The following is a 20899-nucleotide window of genomic DNA, read 5'->3' as shown; positions in this document are numbered from 1 at the left end:
TGTACCCATGTTGACTGTCAGCACGGAGGAGATGCTATTACTGATCTGCACTGACTGTGATTTCATGATAAGGAAGCCAAGGATCCAGTTGCAGAAGGAATAAACAGAAGCCCAGATTTTGAAATTGTTTAGTAGTAGAGAGGGGATAATGGTGTTGAACTCTGAGCTGTAATCAATAAACAGCACACTGACACATTACCTAGGTGTTCCAAGACCGAGTGGAGAGCCAGTGAAATTGTGCCTGCTGTAGATCTTTCACCTTTATCCTATTAGCTAAGCTATCTAATTCTTTCTCTCCCTTGTATACAATAACGATTAAATACATTTACAGAGCTTATCTCAAGTACTTCCTGGGCTACTGGACTGCAGATTCTCTCTTTTTTTTGGTCTAACACTTTTTAATCTGTATTGTGAGCCTTACAACGAGGAAATATTTCCTCTATTACTATAGTGACAACACCTCAAAAGCACTTAATCAGCTCAAAAGTACTTGATAAAATCTTCTTAGAAAAGTTTATGACTTCAATAATATTTAAATCATTAACTTAAAACAGATTAATTGTTAAAATGCAGAAGGATCTTTAACTTACCCACAATGCCTGCCCATGACTTCAAGTACAAAGGTTCTCTGGTGACTGTGGAGTGAAAAGAACTTGATAACTGCAGGAAAAGCTAATTGAACAGTTTGAAACTAGCCAGTCAGGTGTAGGAACTCATAGTGAAATAGTTTGCACCAACGTGGGCAAATTAATGTACCACAAATAAGCAGAGTTCATCATATTATCAGCAATATACCAATATAGACCAACCACAAGAATAGCTGAGGTGAGAATGCATGCTTCGCACCAGTCACGGTGACACTGTACTATGTTACAATAAAGAGGATTAATAGTGGAGAATTTAAGCTCAAATTATACTGTGGAAACTTGTAAAGAAAGTATGGTTATTAGTAAAAATGATCATGACGCTGTCCATCAAATTTCTATATTTAAAGTCAGCCTCGAGGGAAAGAATTCTTGCCCCCTCTGGATAAAGTGAAGCCCATTTGGTGGGGGAAGGCAGGGCTCGACGTTGGGGAGAAAGGCTGGGTGGGAGAAAAGCAAGGTCTGATTGGGTGTGGGGTGGAAGGCAGGGCTGGACAGAGTTGGGAAGAGGCAGGCCAAAGAGGGTGGAGGTGGAGACAGTGGTGGCTAGCAATGCCTAGTTAAATACTAACAATTCAAGTGCTCTCAAATCTGCAGTGAGAATTCTCAGAAACCCAGCCACAAGATTTAACCAGCTTTTCCCCCCCCCCAACCCACTGTGGTTTATTTCATTTCAGATTTATTTAAAAAAAATAACTTTTTAAGCTTATCTCTACTCGAGGGTGATAGGCTAGGCTTGAATCAAAAGATAATGATACAGTAAACATAATAAATTTAATATTGCTTATTTCCCACTAAACCAGCACTCTATTATAAGTTTAAATACAATAGATCAATCACTGTTCAAATGAGCAATTCTGCAACACTAATGAGACAATTCCTTCACAGGAGCGTCTTCAGACAAAATTTAACACCAAGCTCTGTAAGAAATTTATTCTTTTGACAGTAGGAAGAAATGGACAACTCTAGACAGTTTTCCAGTTTTCCTGGCCTCTGAGTCTGGCAATGAAAACTGGAATCATATAAAAGACATGTGCAGAGAACATGGGAGGGCTATAGGGCAGGAGGAGATTACAGAAGTGGCAATAGATTAGGACTCTGAACACAAAGCTCAGTGTTTTTTGACTGGAGGCACAACTGGGCAGAATTAATTCCCTAAATGGTGGCAGTTTCTAGCAGGGGAGGGAGAAACGTGAACACTGTTGTTAGGAGTCACTGGAGAAAGCACTAAGAGTGTAACTCAAATTATTCAGCAGCTTGTAACACAAGCCATTGGTTATCATCTGGCTCGAACCTTGATGTTTTCTGGGGATTTGTGATTTCCCTTCCATACATTTCTTCAGGAGAACCCTTTGTCCAAAGCAGCTGTGTAGGCCTCAGGCACATATCGTAGATGCAATTCTCCCAGAATCCTGGCCACTGTCTGTCGAGCACGTTCATGAGTAGACATACCTCTGTGCCGTGGTGGTTATTGCATCAATCACCTCCATGATCCTGTGCAGGGCAGAGTCTGTGCCAATAGTCATGTCTGTCCCACAGAAGTCATTGTCAATTGATCCCACCATCCCAACAATGTTCAGGTGGGAATATTGTTGGGATGCATCTTCAGTGATTTTACCTGAAAGGCAAATAGGGAATGCAAGAGTATTATGTTTTCTGAAGTTTAGCTGATGCAGAAGCACATGCAGTGTTGCTTAGTCAACAGTGACAGCTACTCTTAGCCTCTTTACCCTACCATGTGAAGTTACCAAATTTGCTAGAGATGCAGAAAATGTCATCCTTGCACACACATCACAGGAAGCTAGCATGCAGATATGGCAGGCAATCAGGAAAGTAATGACATTTTGTTATTTTGTATTTTGTTATGAATGAAATAGAGGACACAAGTAAAATCCTATTGTAGTTACATCGGAACTTGTTCCAATTGCTGTACTTTGTATAATTCTGGTCTGTTTACAACACATGTCCTAAAGAGAACGAGATAAAGGTTCATGTGGTGACTTCTAAGGTGATGAGAAGACTGGCACACATGAGGATGAGCTATGATCTCATTAATACACATAACATTCTTAAAGGCTTTGATGGGTTATATATTGACTGAGCAATCTGGGTCCAGGAGGTACATTCTCAGAACAGACATCTTCCACTGAAGTGACATGAAAGAAGTGTCTTTACATAGAGTATGAGTATATCCTAGGTAAAGTGCAACAGGTATTTAGATACACAGGAAATCAAGGGATTTGAGAACAAATGAAGAAACTATATTAGCTGAGGTAGAAATTTGCTATGGTCTTAATGAATGCTGGTTATTCTACCCTTAGCCCCGACATCATTTACAAATACATTCTTCACAGAGAAGAGCTCCTCATTTCACCAGGTTAAAGGTTTGTGTTCCAAGAGCAGGGAGGGAACTGATAGAGCATAGAAACTGGAGTGGGCTGTCCAGCAAGCCTACGAGCCTATGCTGTTATTCAATGAGATCATGGCTAGTCTGTGACCTAGTTCCAAATACCTGAATTTTTTCTTAAATACCTTGAGGCTTTTCATTATCAATCCCAAATTTAAAATTAACTATCTATCTGGCATCAATTGGAGTGAGGTAAATAAACAGTTCACTACTCCTAGCATTTATTAACTTAAAGAACCTGCAACAGTGTTTGTAATGCAGAAACACATGGTGTGCTGTTCTTTCAGCAGTGATAGTTACTCTCTTAGTATCTTTACCCTACAATTTGAAGTTATCAAATTTGCTAGAGATGCAGTTTTTTAAAAAATATCTTTTCCACTGGGATTCAAATCATAGAACCTTTCTGTTCTTTTCTATCCTTGAACAGTTGCCAATGTCTCTTCACAAGAAATCTTTCTCTTGCCACTTCAAATGGACATTCTCTTTGATTCATTCCCTCAGGCAACAATCCAGATATTACAATCCCAAAGGTTCTGCCCTTTGATTTACTCCAAATAAGATCCCCTTGCTATTTACATAGGCATAATACAGATTACAACCAGGTACCTTCTTCCCTCAACAATATTCTTTCATGCCACCTCAAGATGTCCCTCATTCTGGTTTAAGATAAGCAATAAACACGTGGAACTCCCCATCTTGTTTATAATGTTCTTCAGTTATGAAATTCCCCACAGCTGCTGCAATCTTCTAAGTTGTGTGACCGAGGGTTTGGATTAACCTGCCCAGATTCTTGTCACTCTCGAGTCAGCGTCTCCAGCAACCCAACTCAACAATACCAATCTACAATGACTTAGAGCTCTCAGAACTAGTCGATGCTTAAACTGAGAAAGACCAATAGTTCCCTAGAAACACACACCAAATGCTGGAGGAAATCAGGTCAGGTAGCATCTACAGAAATTAATAAACAGTCGACTTTTCAGGCTGAGACCCTGCTTCAGGATTGAAAAGAAGGAAGATACCAGAATAAAAAGGTGGTGGGAGAGGAAGTAGGACTAGCTAGAAGGTGATAGGTGAAGCCAGGTGGATTGTAAAGATCAAGGGCTGGAGAAGCAATCTAATAGGAGTGGAGAAAGGAAGGAGGGGGGGAGCCGGGGAAGGTGACAGGCAGCTGAGAAGAAGTAAGAGTCCAGAATAGAAGGGCAAGGGGGGAAAAGAGGAGAGGGAACCAGAAAAAAAATTGATATTCATGCCATCAGATTGGAGGCTACCCAGATGAGACATACCGTATTGCTCCTCCACCCTGAGGTTAGCCTCAACTTGGCACAAGAGGAGACCATGGACCGACATGTTGGAATGGGAATAGGATTTAAACCATTTGGCCTCCAAGAAGTTCATCACTGTCAGTGAAATCCAGTGCATTTTTCAGCCGGTAATTCATTTTCCAGGTTTTTGTAGGGATCAAGGTCAATAGATTAATGCACCTACCCTCTTGAACAAGGGTAGCCAGCAAGTCACTCCATTCTGTCCGAAAGATATTGGCCCCAGTTAGACTGCCGTCACCCCCGATCACACACAGATTGTTGATACCATGTTGGATCAGGTTGTAAGCTGCTGCCAGGCGTCCTTCACGGGTGCGGAAACTCTTGCACCGGGCACTTCCAATGATAGTTCCACCCTGCCCACCAGACAAAGGAAAGATTCCACTGAAACCAACCCACGCTTGTGCCTCAGATTCAAACATTCATTTGCAGAAGGTGCAGTGAAAGCTGATCAGACTCACGTAAATGGAAAATAACATATTAGCAGATCATTCTTGATTATATTTAGCCCCATCTCTTATTATTTTACAAGATACTGACCACCATCTCAAATTACTTGTCTCTGTATTCTGGAGCACAAGTAGTCAGTATGGGTTTCTCCAATAATTTGATTGACTGGAAAGTTTATTCAATTGGCTTGTCGACTTTTAATTGTCCAAACCCATTTTTAAGCAAATTTCTGCACGCAAATAGATTTTTCCTGAACCTTTTCTTCAAATATACAGTATCATTGAGTATTATGAAAACTGATATATTAAAAATACATCTCCATTGCTTCCTTAATCTGTCCTTTTTCTTTGTCTGGACTCCTCACCCCTTTTCTCTGCACCTCTCTCTGTCTTGCCTGCCCTTTCATCCCTGCTCAGATTAGGCTACAATCCACAACTGCGTTCCCATTGCATTCCTCCCTTCACTGCTCCAGTGCTTAACAAAGGCCTCAGTGTTCACTCACTAGTTTGGCCAACAGTTATTTGAACACAGAACTTTAATTCTCTCAAACAAATGCAAGTTGTTATTGTCAATTTTTTTTTATTAACACACTGACCATTTCTGACAGACTGCAGCCATCTATGAAGTATCTTACTGCAGTGTTTTGCTACTCGATTCTTCTACACTGATGCCAAGACAAGATCAAGTTGGGAATTCGACATGCTGAATTTTGAGTGGATATAATCTCCAGCTTTTAAAATAGTGTTTGACTGCAGCCACGAGCTGTGGTCATATTGGACATGCTTTTACACTGCCTCATCCTCAAGTCTGCTATCCCCACTCTACTGTCCCCCTACCCCGAGACTCTCAAAGCCGTTTCAAACACAGTGGTACAAGCCTCACGAAGGCAGTTGATTGGATTGGGCAGGGTGTGGGATCTACACACATACAGTGCCTACCAAAATTACTCACTCGCCCCCCCCCCCCGCAAGTTTTCATGTTTTGTTTTATTGTACAACGTTGAATCACGGTGATTTAATTTGGCTTTATTGATACTGATCAACATAAAAAGACTCGAGTCAAAGTGAAAGCAAATTTCTACAAACTAGTCTAAATTTATTATAATTATTAAACAAAATAATTGATTACACAATTATTACCCTCTTCAAGTCATACTTAGTAGATACACCTTTGGCAACAATTGCAGCCTTGAGTCAGTCTATATAGATCTCGATCAGCTTTACACATCTGGACACTGCAATTTTTCTCATTCTTCTTACAAAACTGCTCAAGCTCTGTCAGATTGCATGGGGATCATGAGTGAACAGCCCTTTTCAACTTCAGCCACAAAGTCTTAATTGGATTGAGGTCTGGTCTCTGACTTGGCCACTCCAGGACACTAACTTTGTTGTTTTTAACCTATTGCTATGTAGCATTGGCTTTATGTTTAGAGTCATTGTCTTGCTGGAAAACAAATCTCTCAAGTTGGCAGTTCTCTTCCAGGCTGCATCAGGTTTTCCTCCAGGATTTCCCCAAATTTTGCTGCATTCATTTTGCCCCATTCCTTCACAAGTCTTCCAGAGCCTGCTGTAGTCAAACATCCCCACAGCATGATGCAGCCACCAGCATTCTTCACAATAGCGATGGTGTGTGGTTTTGACTTACGCCAAACATTGCACTTAGTCTGATGACCAAAAAGCTCAATTTTGGTTTCATCAGACCATAGAACCTTATCCATCTGACTTCAGAGTCTCCCATATGCCTTTTGGCAAACACTAGCCGAGATTTTATGTGAGTTTTTTCCCCAACAGTGGCTTTCTCTTTCCTACTCTCCCATAAAGCTGCGACCGGTGAAGCAGCCAGGCAACAGTTGTTGTATGCACAGTGTCTCCCCTCTCAGCCACTGAAGCTTGTAACTCCTCCAGAGTTGTCGTAGGTCTTTTAGTGCCTTTCCTCACTAGTCCCATTCTTACATGGTCACTCAGTTTTTGAGGATGGCTGCTCTAGGCAGATTTACAACTACGCCATTTTCTTTCCATTTTTTTGATGATTGACTTAGGGATATTCAGTGACTTGGAAACTTTTTTGTACCCATCTCCTGACTTTTACTTTTTAATAACCTTTTTGCAAGGTTGTTTGGAATGTTCTTTTGTCTTCACGGAGTAGTTTTTGCAAGGAAATGACTCACCAGCAGTTGGACCTTCCAGATGCAGGTGTATTTTTACTACAATCAATTGAAACACCTTGACTGCACACAGGTCTCCAAAAAGAGATTTCCATTTAACTAATTATATTACATCTAAAACCAATTGGCTACACCAGTGATGATTTGGCATGTCTTATTAAGGGGAGGGGGTGAATACTTGTGCAATCAATTATTCTGTGTTTTAAATTTGCAATTAATTTAGATCACTTGGTAGAGATCTGTTTTTACTTTGACACTAAAGAGTCTTTTTCTGTTGATCAGTGTCAAAAAAGCCAACTTAAATCCTCTGCGATTCAATGTTGTAAAACAATAAAATATGAAAAGTTCCGGGGGGGGGGGGGGGGGGGAAGAGAATACTTTTTATAGGCACTGTACACGTTGCTAATTTGATTGTGATCCCCAAAAGCAACATTACAACAGAAATTATGATTCAGCTATGATAAATACAATCTCTCCACTATCCTCCTAGCATAGTGGATTTTTCTGGCCAAGCACCAAATTACAATATGCAGCATTAGTGAAATGTCTCTTCATGGCAATGAAAATTGTATGAACGGCTTAGGTTATTTTTTGCTAAAAGCCACATTAACTATTCTATATTGAATAGTTTTCATCTTAAGATGGCAAGCCATCCATATGCAGTTAATGAAAACATGCAATCACAAATATCAAACTCCCTCTCTTCCACCAGAGGGTAAGGCTGGAGCCGCGAGTTGCAGACATATCTGACACGTTCCACAAGCAGCATTCTTTCCCATAATCCGCTTCTAAGCCCCTATTCCATCACTGACAACCAAGCATACATCCCACTTGTTGCAATGGTACAAGCAACCAACGCCAGAAGCAGAATAATCTTACCGCTGATGGGACTTCATCACTACAAGAGAAAGAGATGCAATTTCATTATGAATGTAGCCTGGGGAAAATAAGATTATAAGGTGTACTGAAAGAGGGAGATATATACTTAGGAGGGCAAAAAGAGAACACACTTGAACAAGTGCACGCAAAGGGATGTCTAGTCACTCAAGAAGTGAACAAGCTAACTCCTGGGATCGATCCTCAATGAGCTATTTCTCCTCCTCCTTTCACCATTGAGTTGGATGAAATTCTCAAACAGTTAGCCAGATGGACCAGTTGAATTGTGAGAACACTGGTCCTGTCAGGAACAGGGCAATCACTTAATGACTTCATTATCAAATGGCTGATGATTACAGCTTCCAAAAACAAGTGTCTTTCATAGGTCACGCTATGTGAAAATGAACTATGTAGGTACAAATGTCAATTTATTGGATAACAGTGAATAAATCCTAGTCGAAATTATGTCTAAAGATGGGTGACACTTAGGACTTCAGCAGTTTGATTTGAGCCAACCATGCCACCTCTCCAAAATTCCTTCTCAAATGTTATGCTGCCAATGCAAGCAATTAATGCTATGTAATTCTCCAGCATTGAGTTCCCAGACTAAGTCTGATTGTTGGAGATCAAATGATATGTCAAGTGACAGTGCAAATTGTAGCAAGGTGATGATTCTGAGAGAAAGGTCCTTGTCCAGATACTAATACTTTCAAAAGTACAAAAATATTTTACTCAAAGGACTTAAAATAATAATAAAAGTGGACAAGTCAGTGCTGGAAACCAAGACCAACACAATTTCTCACAGGGGTAAAATACAAGTTGATTTGGAACATGTTCTTCGGACAAGAATCAGTGTTGTACTTACAGGCCTGCTCTTCAGATTAAGTAGCACATTTTCCATTACAGAGGGGAAAGTGAACAATGAAAATACAGCAAACACCATTTTTAAAAAAACACAAAGGGTGAGAGGACAACATTTCTAAGACTTAAAAAGAATGATGAGATGTCTGTTACTTACAAGTTGGATGATATTGGAAACATTATCCCATTCTGCCAACTTTAAGTACTCCTCACCACCAACAAGCCCTTCGTAACCCTGCAAAAACAAAGACATTCCCTTAACAAATTTGTGCATCCCTAAAATGAGAATTAAAAAGACTCCATTAAAAAGAGGAAGAAAACATTTCAAAAATAATTGTTAAAATTTCTAGCAACTTACCATATGTAGAATTAAGACTGGAATATTTCAAAACAAAGAAAGTGATTAGCTAGTTGAAACTGGGAATAGAGCATGTATCAACGGAGTTATCAAGTTGAAGTTAAATTTTTAAAACTAATGAAGGAATGAAGAGCATTAATCTAAGCAAACAGAAATGTTCAAGTACCAGGAATGCAAGTTTTAAATCTACACTAGCATCAAGGAAAACAATCGTATTTCTTTTGTCTCTTTGTAAGCATTGCACTACCAAGAGATTAATGTGTGATTACTGGTGCTCTTCCCAATTGTTGCCTTCATACCCAGACTGGTGAAGCATACAGGGTTTGTATAACAACAGAATTATGTTTGGCTATTTTTCCTAATACAGATGAATGACTTGTTGGCACTGGCAATTTGAGCCTATCCTTGACTTCCTCGTAGGAAAACCATACACCGGAGGGAACTGGGCTAACCAAAACCAAGAGCAACAAAAATCAAGGTTCAAAGATTTTTGTTACCATATAATCAGATTTTGATTTAAACAATCCTGAAGTGTTTATCTTTGGTTCAATCTGCCCTTTCACCTTACAGATAAAATGCCATGCAAGAAGGTAAAGAGACTAAGGGCAGAGCAATAATATTGATTGCAAACAAGTGAATAGCCAATTAGAATGAGATAACTGAATAGAGCCCTTCCTGCTCGGGACCTAACCCTGAACATTAAGTAACAAGGACAAGAATGACACTAACCTCATAGACAAAATAAACGTCAGCTCCCACATAAATCCCCATCCGTACCACTGCTCGCACTGCAGCATTCATACCTGTTGATTTAAAACAATGAATGAATTTGAGGGAGTAAGCATGAACCAGTTTGGGTTCATAGTAAATGCAGTAACCAGACCACACAACTGACAAAACAAACAGTGGGAGGTGGTGGAAAGGCAAGGAGAATTTTCTTTTTGAAAATGTTATGATCTGAAATTCAGTGCCTTAAAGGGATGGCAGGAGCCATCAAATTATTGATCACATTTCAGAAGGTCCTTGAAATATAATTTAATAGTGAAATATACAGGGGTAAGGACAATTTGAGTGGGAATGAGCAGCTCTTTCAAAGAGCTTCACAGACAAGAAATGCTTCATGATCAAATAAGATTTGTGCTGCAGAGTCCATTTCAACGAGACAGAGTTCAAAGTTAATTTATTATCAAAGTACATACATGTCACCATATACAACCCAGAGGAAAACACAAATCAATATATGTCAAGCTTGCTTCCTTTGTGATAGTCTTCAACTAACAGTCGATTTAGTCATCAATTATATTCTGTTTTACCATGATTAGTCGGTGTGATTGGTGTCATGAGAACCTAAATATTCATCTGAACCTCCACCAGTAATAAAGTTGCCAACTTAATATCGTATCCAAAGGACAGCATCTGCAACATCATACACCCTATCCTCGTTATATGCGAGGGATACGTTCCTCGAAGTTGATGCATAATGTGAACAATTATTTAAATGGAGAAAATGGGATGCATTCCAGAGGGCTTCCTAAATATGTTTTATCTGTAATTTATTCACATTTTCATACCAATACAACACAAAAGCAGTACTACAAGACACCATTTGTATTATATTTAATCAATTTAAGGTAATATTCAATGTAATAAATCATAGAAAGTTAACATCCTCTGGTGTACAGTACTCACCAACAGTGGCAAGTGTGTTCGCTCCAGGAGATGAGTGGTTGTGGTGTCGGGCAGCTTTACACGGATAAGGTGGATGGCTGTGGTCGTCAGGATCATATCAAGCACAGCAAGGGGTGAAGGAAGACTCACAGAACTCTTAGAACTGCCGGCAGCAGAAGATTACAGCGATTTGCATAAAGTGGTGAGGGTTGTTTGCTTGGCAGCATTTTGTTTTTCAGCATAAATTTGCTTGTAGGGAAGAAGGGTTGACAGCAGGGAATGACTGAAATGCTGACTCCGTTCTAAACTTGGGTCCATGTCCATCACCATTTGTGCCAAGTGTTCCGACTTCCACCATTCCCTCACTGTTGGTAAACTCCCGGGATTTTCAAAATCATCAGTTGCTGGCAGCATCTGAGAGATAGTTCGCCGTAAAAAAAAATACGTATGCCTTGAATGTGGATCACACCTTGGTTGAGTGGTTGAATCAGTGATGTTGTGTTAGGCGGCAGGAAACGCACTGTTATGTTAGGATGAATGCTGTCCAAATGTTTCGGAGGGGCTGGCGCATTGTCAAGCAACGAAAGAACTTTAAAGGCAAGATTCTGTTCCTGGCAGTAGCGTCTCAGAGCTGTGTTACCTTCAGCTGATGCCGCGCTGTTTACAGTTTCTAACTTTTTTTTCCAAGTGTTAAAGTGGTTATCTGCAGCTTGGCTGATGGCCCAGGACATGACATCAGACGCTTAGGAGGCATAGTTAAATATTTCAAGCACAAAATCACTGCACCATAGGTAAAACCAACAAAAGTTTAAGATCGCGCAGCCATACCTTGCCAAAACCAATGCGAGAGTGGCGGGAGAGAGATTGTGAGGCGCGAGCACCTGACTTGTATTGGCGGGAAAACGGTGCTTCTCGTCCCAACAGTGAGACTGTGAAGCGTGCACACGTGACTTGTATTGGCGGGAAGGCAGTGCTGCTGGCATAACTGTGAACTTTGTACGCATATAACGAGACGTTGGTAGAAATAGGTTCCTTGCATAACTGTGGATCTGCATAGTCTGAAGATTAGTCTGAAGATGCATATAACGAGGATAGGGTGCAGTATTCCATATCAGAGTATCAGCATAGTATATCAGATATTGTTTTGATACTGACATGTAGAATTATTATGTTGCAGGTGCTCTCTGTCATTTGGATACATAATGTGCAAGAAATACTTGGCTACATTCGCACAGACTGACGAAACATACAATTAACTAATTATAAACTATCTGATGGCTAGGTTCACAGGTCCAAGGGGCACAATATAAAGTGTCTGATAGCTCAATACTAATAATCAATGCTTTATATTAGCAGTGCCTCCACCAGCATCACAATTAGTGGCAAGATAAACTGTTAGTGTCTTTAAGCAGAGAGGAAACGGGACAGCAATTTTAAAAAAGAGAAGGAACTGGGGACACCTGGTTAATGTCAGCTTTGGAGATGAGTGCCAACTTCAAAAGAGTGAAATAGTAAATGTACTTGAAAGAGAGAAAAGAGGGAGGCGAGAGGAGGGACAGAGAAAGGAGGGAGGCATGAAGATGGAAAAAAGGTAAAAATGCAGGAGCAGCATCCTGTATCTTTAGAGGTGGATAAACCAAAAACAAGGGCCAGACGAGATATATTCTAGGCTTCTAGGCCTTGGAAGAAGCAAATTAAAAAATAGCATTGACTCTTACTGTCCTTTTCCAGTCTTCTGTCTGCTGTGTACGGACACTGTTGAATAGGACTGGTAATGTTACATTATTTGAAATTGGAAAGTGGGATAGACCATCACATTAACATTGGTAGTGATTAAGTTACCAGAAAAATATGTCAGCGACAATATGAATTAATATTTAATGCAGTTTAATCAACTATAGCCAGCATGAATTTGTTTAAAAACAAAGGTTTATGTCTGGTTAATAATTGAGTTTTGTGAAGTAGCAGCAAATATATGACTTAAGATCACTTAACCCAATCAAACCCATTTAGTAAGCTTGTGAATGATCTGACTGCAATCTCAGATCTGTATTCCTCATTACACATGGTAACTTTTCATCTCCTTTCTTCTCAAAACATTTATCTCTACGTTAAATTCACCTCCCATTGCCCTTTGAGGAAGAGGATTCATGATCTCCAGAGAAAATAAGTCACCTCATCTCTGTATGGAATGGATGATCCTTTATTCAGGTTTCCTGCACAAGGGGGAACATCCTCTCAAGTTGGGTCCCCACTCACTCTTTCCAACTGCTGCCCAACCAGTTCCACCATTTCCTCGTAAGATAACCTGCTCATTCCAGGTATTAGTACAGTAAAACTTCTAAGAATGGCTTCCAATGCATGAACATCCTTCATAAATCAGGTGGATTGATGTAGATGCACAATTTATATTATTTACATGGATTTCAGCAAAGAATTTGACAAAGATTCATTTCACAGACTGGACCAGGGAAAGTGGTGTTATTTCCAAAATTTGTCTAGTAATACAACACAAAGTGCTAGTTGACTAGCTTCAGTGAAGAAGTTGTCTAGTGTATCAGGATTTGGCAGGTCTCTGTCTGGTTGCCTAGTTTTCATCAATGCTTTGGATCTTAATGTAAGGGCAGTAGTTAGGCTTTCAGATAATACAGCTAAAATGGCTAAGAGTTAGGAAATTGTAACCTGCAGGATATTATCAGCTGAAAAAAAGAGTGGCAAATAGAATTCAGTTTGAAGGTTGGGAATAGAGATGGCCGAGGAAAGACTTAATCACATGATGTAACATTATTAAAAGCTTTAGAGGGATGACCTTCATAAAGATATAGATTTAGGATATGAGGAATAAATATACACCCAAAGAGCTCAAGTGTCTGAAACAGAGCCTAAAATCTAGACAGAGTCCACAGCACAGATCAAAAGTACCTGCTGGAATTTCTGAAGAGCTGCATACACAATGCACTGATTTAGGAGCTGAGAAGTAGGCCAGTTAAAAATAAAAGACTAACAATGAAGTTGAGTCTACAATAGGTCGAGGGCCTTTGTGAACTGGGTTTACACTGGGAACACTGGACAAATGACAAGAATGGTTCAAAGTAAGAATTAAGTAAAGCCACGTGATCAGAATGGCCATGCAAAATGTTAATGTAGAATGCTCCTGGAACCCTTTAAGTAAATTGTCCTCTAACATTGTGCTGCGCTGAAACTAGGCTGCTTTGGTCTTGTAATTGGTGCCAAGTAGCTGTTTAAAAATAATTTTTATAGCAGATACTCCAGATACCTAAGCTGTGATGAAAATTCCATTTTTCTGCTTTCTCTAATTAGATTAGATTCAACCTTATTGTCATTGTGCCGAGTACAGATACAAAGCCAATGAAATGCAGTTAGCATCTAATCAGAAATGCAAAGAAGTGTTATTTACAAAATAACTGTGAATAAAAAGTAAGTGCTATAACACACAAATATAAAAGTACTGAGACAGTACAATATGGGTGCAATACTGCTTAGCGCTGTGATGTGAGGTTCAGCAGGGTCACAGCCTCAGGAAAGAAGCTCTTCCTGTGCCTGCTGGTGCAGGAGCGGAGGCTCCTGTAGCACCTACCGGATGGAAGGAGAGTAAAAAGTCCATGCTTAGGGTGAGATACATCCTTGATAATGCTTTTTGCCCTGCCCAGGCAGTGTTTATGGTAGGTGTTCTCAATGGTGGGCAATTGGGTGCCGATAATCTGCTGGGCAGTTTTCACCACACGCTGGAGTGCTTTGCGGTCCAATACGGGACAACTGCCATACCACACCGAGATGCAGTTGGTGAGTATGCTCTCAATGGTACAGTGGTAAAAGTCCGTCAGTATCCTGGGACAGAGGTGAGCTTTCTCGATGCTCCACAGGAAATAAAGGCACTGTTGCACCTTTTTGATCAGGATGGAGGAGTGCAGGGACCAGGTGAGATCCTCGGAAAAGTAGACACCAAGGAATTTGAAGCTTGATACACTCTCCACTACAGCTCCGTTGATGTAGATGGGGACGTGAGTGTGGCTCCTAGCATGCCTGAAGTCCACAATGATCTCCTTGGTCTTCTGGGTGTTAAGGGCCAGGTTGTTGTCGGCACACCACGTGGCCAGGTACTGGACCTCGTCCCTGTAAGCCGTCTCGTCATCCCCTCTGATCAGGCCAATCACCGTGGTGTTCTCTGCAAACTTGATTATGGAGTTAGAACCATGTACAGGAACGCAGTCATAGGTGAAACGGGAGTACAGAAGAGGGCTCAGCACACAGCCTTGAGGCACGTTGAATGCTGAAAGGTCTACATATTAATTTCAGAATGCACTCAGGATTGCACTTGTGACCAATGCATCATTCTAAATCTAGAATGCCTTTAACTTGGAAAGAGTTTTGTTGATGAATAATTAAGTAGCATAGAAACAAATTAAAATAATGCTTTAACCAGGGTTTTTATAAAATAGAGTGGATTTAGTCCTTTAAAGTCTGCAATGAGTTTTTAAACAAGGGCTGAAACACATTTACAAGAACACCACTAGAGAAGCTGGTAGTGATAGGAACAATCTGAACAGATGATGAGGCACAGAATCTCAATCCAATTCTTCTCTTAGGTGCTTTACATTTTAAAAGAGTGAGAATTCCTCAGCTGTATCCTGGTCAATATTAATTCCTTGACAAAAACAGATGATCTTTGTTTATCGCGTTGCTGCCTGCCAGACCTTCCTGTACAGAAATGGGCTGAATACAATGGAACAACAATATTTCAAAACCACTTTGTTGCATTTGATACCCTGAGGTTGCAAAAAGCATCCCGACCATGATTAGATTAATGAAGCAAGAACTTAATATGGGCTTGGATGTGCCAACTATAAAGGTTTCAGAGGTGAGTAGGCATTGGCAAAGACCAGATGATGGCAGTCGAGATAACTTGAGAAGCAGGGGACTGGATGGAAAGGTGATCAAAGGGGGAGATCACATTGGATCCCCTTAACAATTTATTGATGTGGGAAGACAGGACCGATGTGGACTATTAGAAAACACCTGCATTAATGAAAAATGAAAGTATACACAATGTTAAAGGTGTTTCTGGCATATATATTGAAAGGATGGGGTGATTTGGGCAGCTTGATGCCGTGCCACATGATTCCCCCCCCCCCCAGCCCCTGATTTGTAACAGAACTGCAGATCTTTGCTACTTTAGAAGCTGTGGATGAGCGGAGAAATTAAGTGCTTCATGAACGCAGTTAACTAAAGTTTATATACCAATGTATGGGATGATAATAAGGTCAGGGAATTCAATTTTTTTTATCTAGAGCAGTTGAAAACAAAATAAATGGAAGCTATGTCTTAACAGACAAGATCCTACCTAGATTGAAGTGACTTTAGAAAGGCAAGCAGTTTAATCAAGAGGAGAGATTGTATTAATTAGAAAATGTGACTGGATTCCTTTTAGTTTAGATTGTTACATCTTATTTATCCAATGGGATTAAAATTATAAAAGCTTCATTCATAAGTATAGAGACATAGTTTCCTTTAATTAGGGAATCCAAATCCTATAGAGCTCAACTGGTGGATTGAATTAACTGGTTCGCTGTGAAAACAGAAATCCTATTTTCACAAAACTAACTATAATCCCCCAAAAGTCACTGATGGAAAGAAAAGGTAGAGCAAATCAGCAGCAGATCAGATGCTATGTTAGTTGTTATGAAGAGTTCATTCTATTTCTTGTTACGAAGTACAGCGTGAATGTCATGGTTCTTTACATATTCTCAAGACAGTTGGCTATGCAGCCTGAAGTCTGAAAAAAGAGTGGGAAGGATCAGTGACATGCTGAGAAAAGGCTCGGAAACTTGTAAATCACTTTTGTCCATAAACAATTATACTAAAGGAAAGAGACAATAATTGTTACGTGCACTGTACAAAATAAATGTACTTATACCAAAAGGATATCTATTAAAAGAATAGCTGGGGGCAAAAATTACACTCTATTTATATGTTCTTGAATAAAACAGAGCCGAGGGCTGCTCCAAATTCGTAGCAAAGTAATGATTTCAGAAGAAGAAAGGGCAAAGCAGAGTAGTAGGTTGGATGTCTGGAAATCCAGCAATCATAAATACCGCCAACACGAGGAAATGTGCAGATGCTGGAAATTCAAGCAACACACACAAAATGCTGGTGGAACGCAGCAGGCCAGGCAGCATCTATAGGAAGACTTCCTCCTATAGATGCTGTCTGGCCTGCTGCATTCTGCCAGCATTTTGTGCGTGGATCTCAAATACCGTTATGGTGTGTAATTATCGAGAACTATTGTTCAGTATAGAGAACATTCTTGGAAAAATGTGAGCTGTTTCAGAGGTTCTGATGCAGGGGTTTGACTCAAAGCTTCAGAAATTCTTCTCCTCCCTGCCCTGATGATGCTTGACACATTGTGTTCCCCCAGCAGCTTTTGTGTTGCTCCTGATTCCAGCATCTGCAGTTTCATACGTCTCCAAGTAATTCTGGATTCCTTAATCAAAGAGCAAACTTCTGCACAAAGTTCAGAAAGGTTCACCAAGTTGATCCCTGGGCAAGAATTGCAAGGGATATTATCAAACGCAAAATTCTTAGGAGGCTTCATGGGCATTTCAGAATGAGAGGGTCACCCATTTCAGATGAAAATTAGGAGCAACTTCACAGGGGGTCAAAACTTTTTGGAATTTTCTAATGCAGAGGGCTGTGGAGGCTGAATCACTGTTAAGTACTCAAGGCCAAGAATCTCTAGAAACCAAAATGTTGTGAAAAACAATAAAAGCAGGAACAGGCCACTTGGCCCCCTCTGGCTTGTCCCACCTTTCAATATGATTACTTCTGACTAACTCCACACCACAAATCACCTTCTATGCAAGTTCCCTATAGTGTTCAATTCCCCAATCTTTCAATAATTTATCTACCTCCTTAAATATTTCCAAACATTCAGCATGGTGTTCGGATTCCAGGGCATTGCCACCTTTTGTGAGAAGTTCTGACACACCTGCAGTTCAAAATGACAGCTCCATGATCTAGTAGCGTTTTCTATCCATGGTTCTCCCACAAGCAGAGAATCTCAACATTTATCCTGTCATTCCCCATTCTCAGATAAATTAATTAGGGTCACTGCAGCTCACAAATAATAAAATTCTAGCTTGATTAGCTATTCATAAGACAACACCCTCAGAACTGTGACAAATACAAACTGTTTTATTCTGAAAGATGCTAACAAAATGATGAAGGGTGTATGTTATTTTATGATTTAAGAGGAGGTCATTTCAGAGAAATGTGTAGGCCAAGTTTGTTTTTTTGCACAGAGAATATTAGGTGCCTGTAACAGGCTGCCTGTGGTGGAAGCAAATATGATGGATTTAGATACATAAATATACAACCAATGCAGGATAAGGGATTTAGTTTAATTTTGCATCACTTTTGGCAAAGACACAGTAGTCAAGAGGATCTGATCCTGTGCTCTATGTTCTTTCTGAGAAATCAGCCTAGTCTTCTCGTCTGCCAACGATGTTTGTATATACTTTATTTAACAAGGGGGCCAACATTACGCAAAGCGAGTAGATGAGAAAGTACTCATTACAAATTGACATCTGCCGTGATCTTACAGCCTCAGAGGTCATACGTGCTAATCACTTATCCTATGTTCTTCAGTGTCAGAGAGAACTGTAGCTCCTACTAATCTGGACGCTCAGTCTCTCTCATCAGTAAGGAGCAGCAACCGGCTACAGGTTTGGAAAGGAGAATGGCAGGTCTGAACACGCATCAACCGTGAATTCGTGAGAGGACGGCTCGAGCGCGGCCCGGGCAGACGGGGGAACAACCTGCTAGGAAGCACGTCCGCGCCACGTGACCGCCCGCCCGCCCGCCCGCCATCGCCATCGCCGCCTCCGCGGCGGACGGACAGCTCGGCGAGCAGCACAGCCGCAGTCAGGATTCCACGCGTTTTCAAATCCCTGCACGCCGCACAGGGCCCAGCAGCCGAGAGAGCTGATGCTTTAACGGGAAGCGGGGAGAGCGCCGCTACTGCCCGCGGCGGTCGTTTAGGCGCCGGGGAGGTCCCGTTAATGGGTAAACACGGCGATGCCGACGTCGGCCCGAGTGTGCGAGGCGGGTAAGGCAGCCGCCCATCGGGGAGACTGGCATCGCTAGAGCTGAGCGATGAGAGGCCGCCACGCGTACAATGGATGGGGGTGGGGGGCCAGACCGACTCCGCCTTACCTTGCGCGTCTCCCCCGCTGGTCAGCACGGCGATGGACTTGCCGGCACCCCTGCTTCGCAGCTGCTCCATGTCTACCTGGGCCATGATGTCTGGCAGAGCGCGGCGTCCACCCTCTCGGACCCAGCTGCGGGAGTGCGCCTCCTCCGCACTGGTCCCTTAGTCCCCTCCTCTCCGGGCTCGTGCACGCCGGATGCGCGCGCCCCGTCCCTCCTCCCCTCCGGCCGGCGCGCTTCACGGACTGAATCCTGTGTGCTTAATGCTCGCCCCACCCCAACCTTTACCCTGCCTTGGCACTGTCTGATTATGAGTCCTACATTCTGCATGATTTAAAAATATACTCTATTCATAATAAAATATACAAAAGAAGAAACTACAAAAATATATATTCGAAGTCGATACATTCAGTAATGCAAACCTTAAAAAAAACCAAAAACATAGCACCAGGCTCGTCCTTTGGCCCAATGGAGTGACCCATCAGATTTGCTCCGTCTTGGACCTCAGGAAAATTGCAGATGTCTCCGGTGATAACTGAGACACGGGAGCGGGATAGAATCAGGTTTATTATCACTGACATGTCGTGCAGTTTGTTGTTTTGGGGCAGCAGTACATTGCAATACATAAAATATACTATATAATATCTAATATATTAAAAATAGTGCAAATATCATGAGGTGGTGTTCATGGGTTTATTGTCTGTTTAAAAATCTAATGGGGTGGGAGAAGGGAGCCATTCCTAAAATGTTGAGTGGGTCTTCAGGCTCCTGTACCTCCTCTCTGATAGTTGCAATGAGAAGAGGGTGCTTCCTGGGTGGGGCTCCTTAATGATGGATGTTGCGTTTTGAAGATGACCTTGATGTTTGGAAGGCTGGAGCTCATGCCATGCCACAGTAGCTCTGTGAGCATTGTGTCTGATAACCATTCTTCCCAGTTAGAACTCTGTTTGTACTGACAGGCCCAATTTTTGTTTTACCCTCACAAACCACTCCAGCCAATTCTTGTTACATGCCTCAGCTCCTTTGAACTAGATCCCCAGCACCTTCAGGTAGTCAGACTTGACTGTGAATGGGACATATAGTCCACATTCAACAGTGAAATGACTCTCCAGTTCCTGATGCCTGCCCTCTTTCTATTTTGCTTGTTGATGAGGGTCATGATGCTCTTCCTCATGGAGTCCAGTGTGTCGCCAGCCAAAACAATAGGAATATACACTTCCAACAGGTTTGTGCCATTCTGGTCAACGCTATCAGTCGTTGCTTCCAGAAATTTTATTCGTGCCAGGAGGTCAGATGGAACTGGTCAGTTCCTCCAGAATCAGTGGCAAATCCAGATTCTCCTGCTTGCTATTGTCCAGCATCTCTGTGATAGAGGACAGGAAGTCCTGGGACTAAGTGTTGTCTGTACTTTTCTGTCATACAGACTGTCATTGAAGGATGTGCAGATCTTTAGTATGTCTGTCTGTGAGGGGTGTTGCTGGTTTTGTCACTGGGGGGAGTGGAGAGAGCAGTCTGCATCCCTGTTCTGATATCTGTCTCTGATTGTTGTTTACCTTCCATCTCTTGGAGTTGGGGTGTGTCGGAGTCTCTGCTACTGCAGGTCTCCCGAAGTTGGGAACCACTGGCCTTTGCACTGCCACCAGTCTCCCAGAGCCAGGGGATGGCACCTGTATTTGTCTGTAGACTTCCTCTTTGTCCACTCCATTTTGATGCTTCCTTTGCCTGTGTCTTCGGCTTTCCATATTTACTTCATCCTCCAACAAGGAGAGGTTACTGGCATCTGTCTGTTGCATGGCCCCTTTCTTCCCATTACCTTTACTCTCAGATGCTTAAGTAGTTGTCTTCTGAGACTTCTTCCTTTTCCGCACTGGCCATTCACCTTCTTGTTCCTCTGCAATCCCCTCTTTCATTGACCCCTCCTCTTGG

At 41.6% G+C, this 20899-nt stretch overlaps 1 protein-coding gene across 3 annotated transcripts in view; it reads right to left on the bottom strand.

Annotated features, from left to right (window-relative positions):
- The window catches only part of LOC140199351 (ATP-dependent 6-phosphofructokinase, liver type-like), a 53048-nt gene extending 33884 nt beyond the window's left edge, over positions 1–19164 (bottom strand). Inside the window, exons 1-6 of one of the 3 annotated variants that reach the window (XM_072261251.1) lie at positions 18980–19164; positions 9809–9882; positions 8879–8956; positions 4537–4726; positions 2097–2262; positions 591–635 (exon numbers count right to left, since the gene is read on the bottom strand). In XM_072261251.1, the coding sequence (XP_072117352.1) occupies positions 591–635; positions 2097–2262; positions 4537–4726; positions 8879–8956; positions 9809–9882; positions 18980–19064 (638 nt within the window). In that variant the 5' untranslated portion in view covers positions 19065–19164. Of the gene's footprint in view, positions 1–590; positions 636–1938; positions 2263–4536; positions 4727–8878; positions 8959–9808; positions 9883–18979 lie in introns of those variants that run through there. The other 2 variants (XM_072261253.1, XM_072261252.1) reach the window with 2 other exon arrangements.
- Between the last annotated feature and the right edge of the window lie 1735 nt (positions 19165–20899).

Source organism: Mobula birostris, chromosome 6 (assembly GCF_030028105.1).
Source record: "Mobula birostris isolate sMobBir1 chromosome 6, sMobBir1.hap1, whole genome shotgun sequence".
Classification (NCBI taxonomy): Eukaryota; Metazoa; Chordata; class Chondrichthyes; order Myliobatiformes; family Myliobatidae; genus Mobula; species Mobula birostris.
Note: the sequence above shows the minus strand (reverse complement) of the source record. Positions and strands in the feature narration are given on the sequence as shown.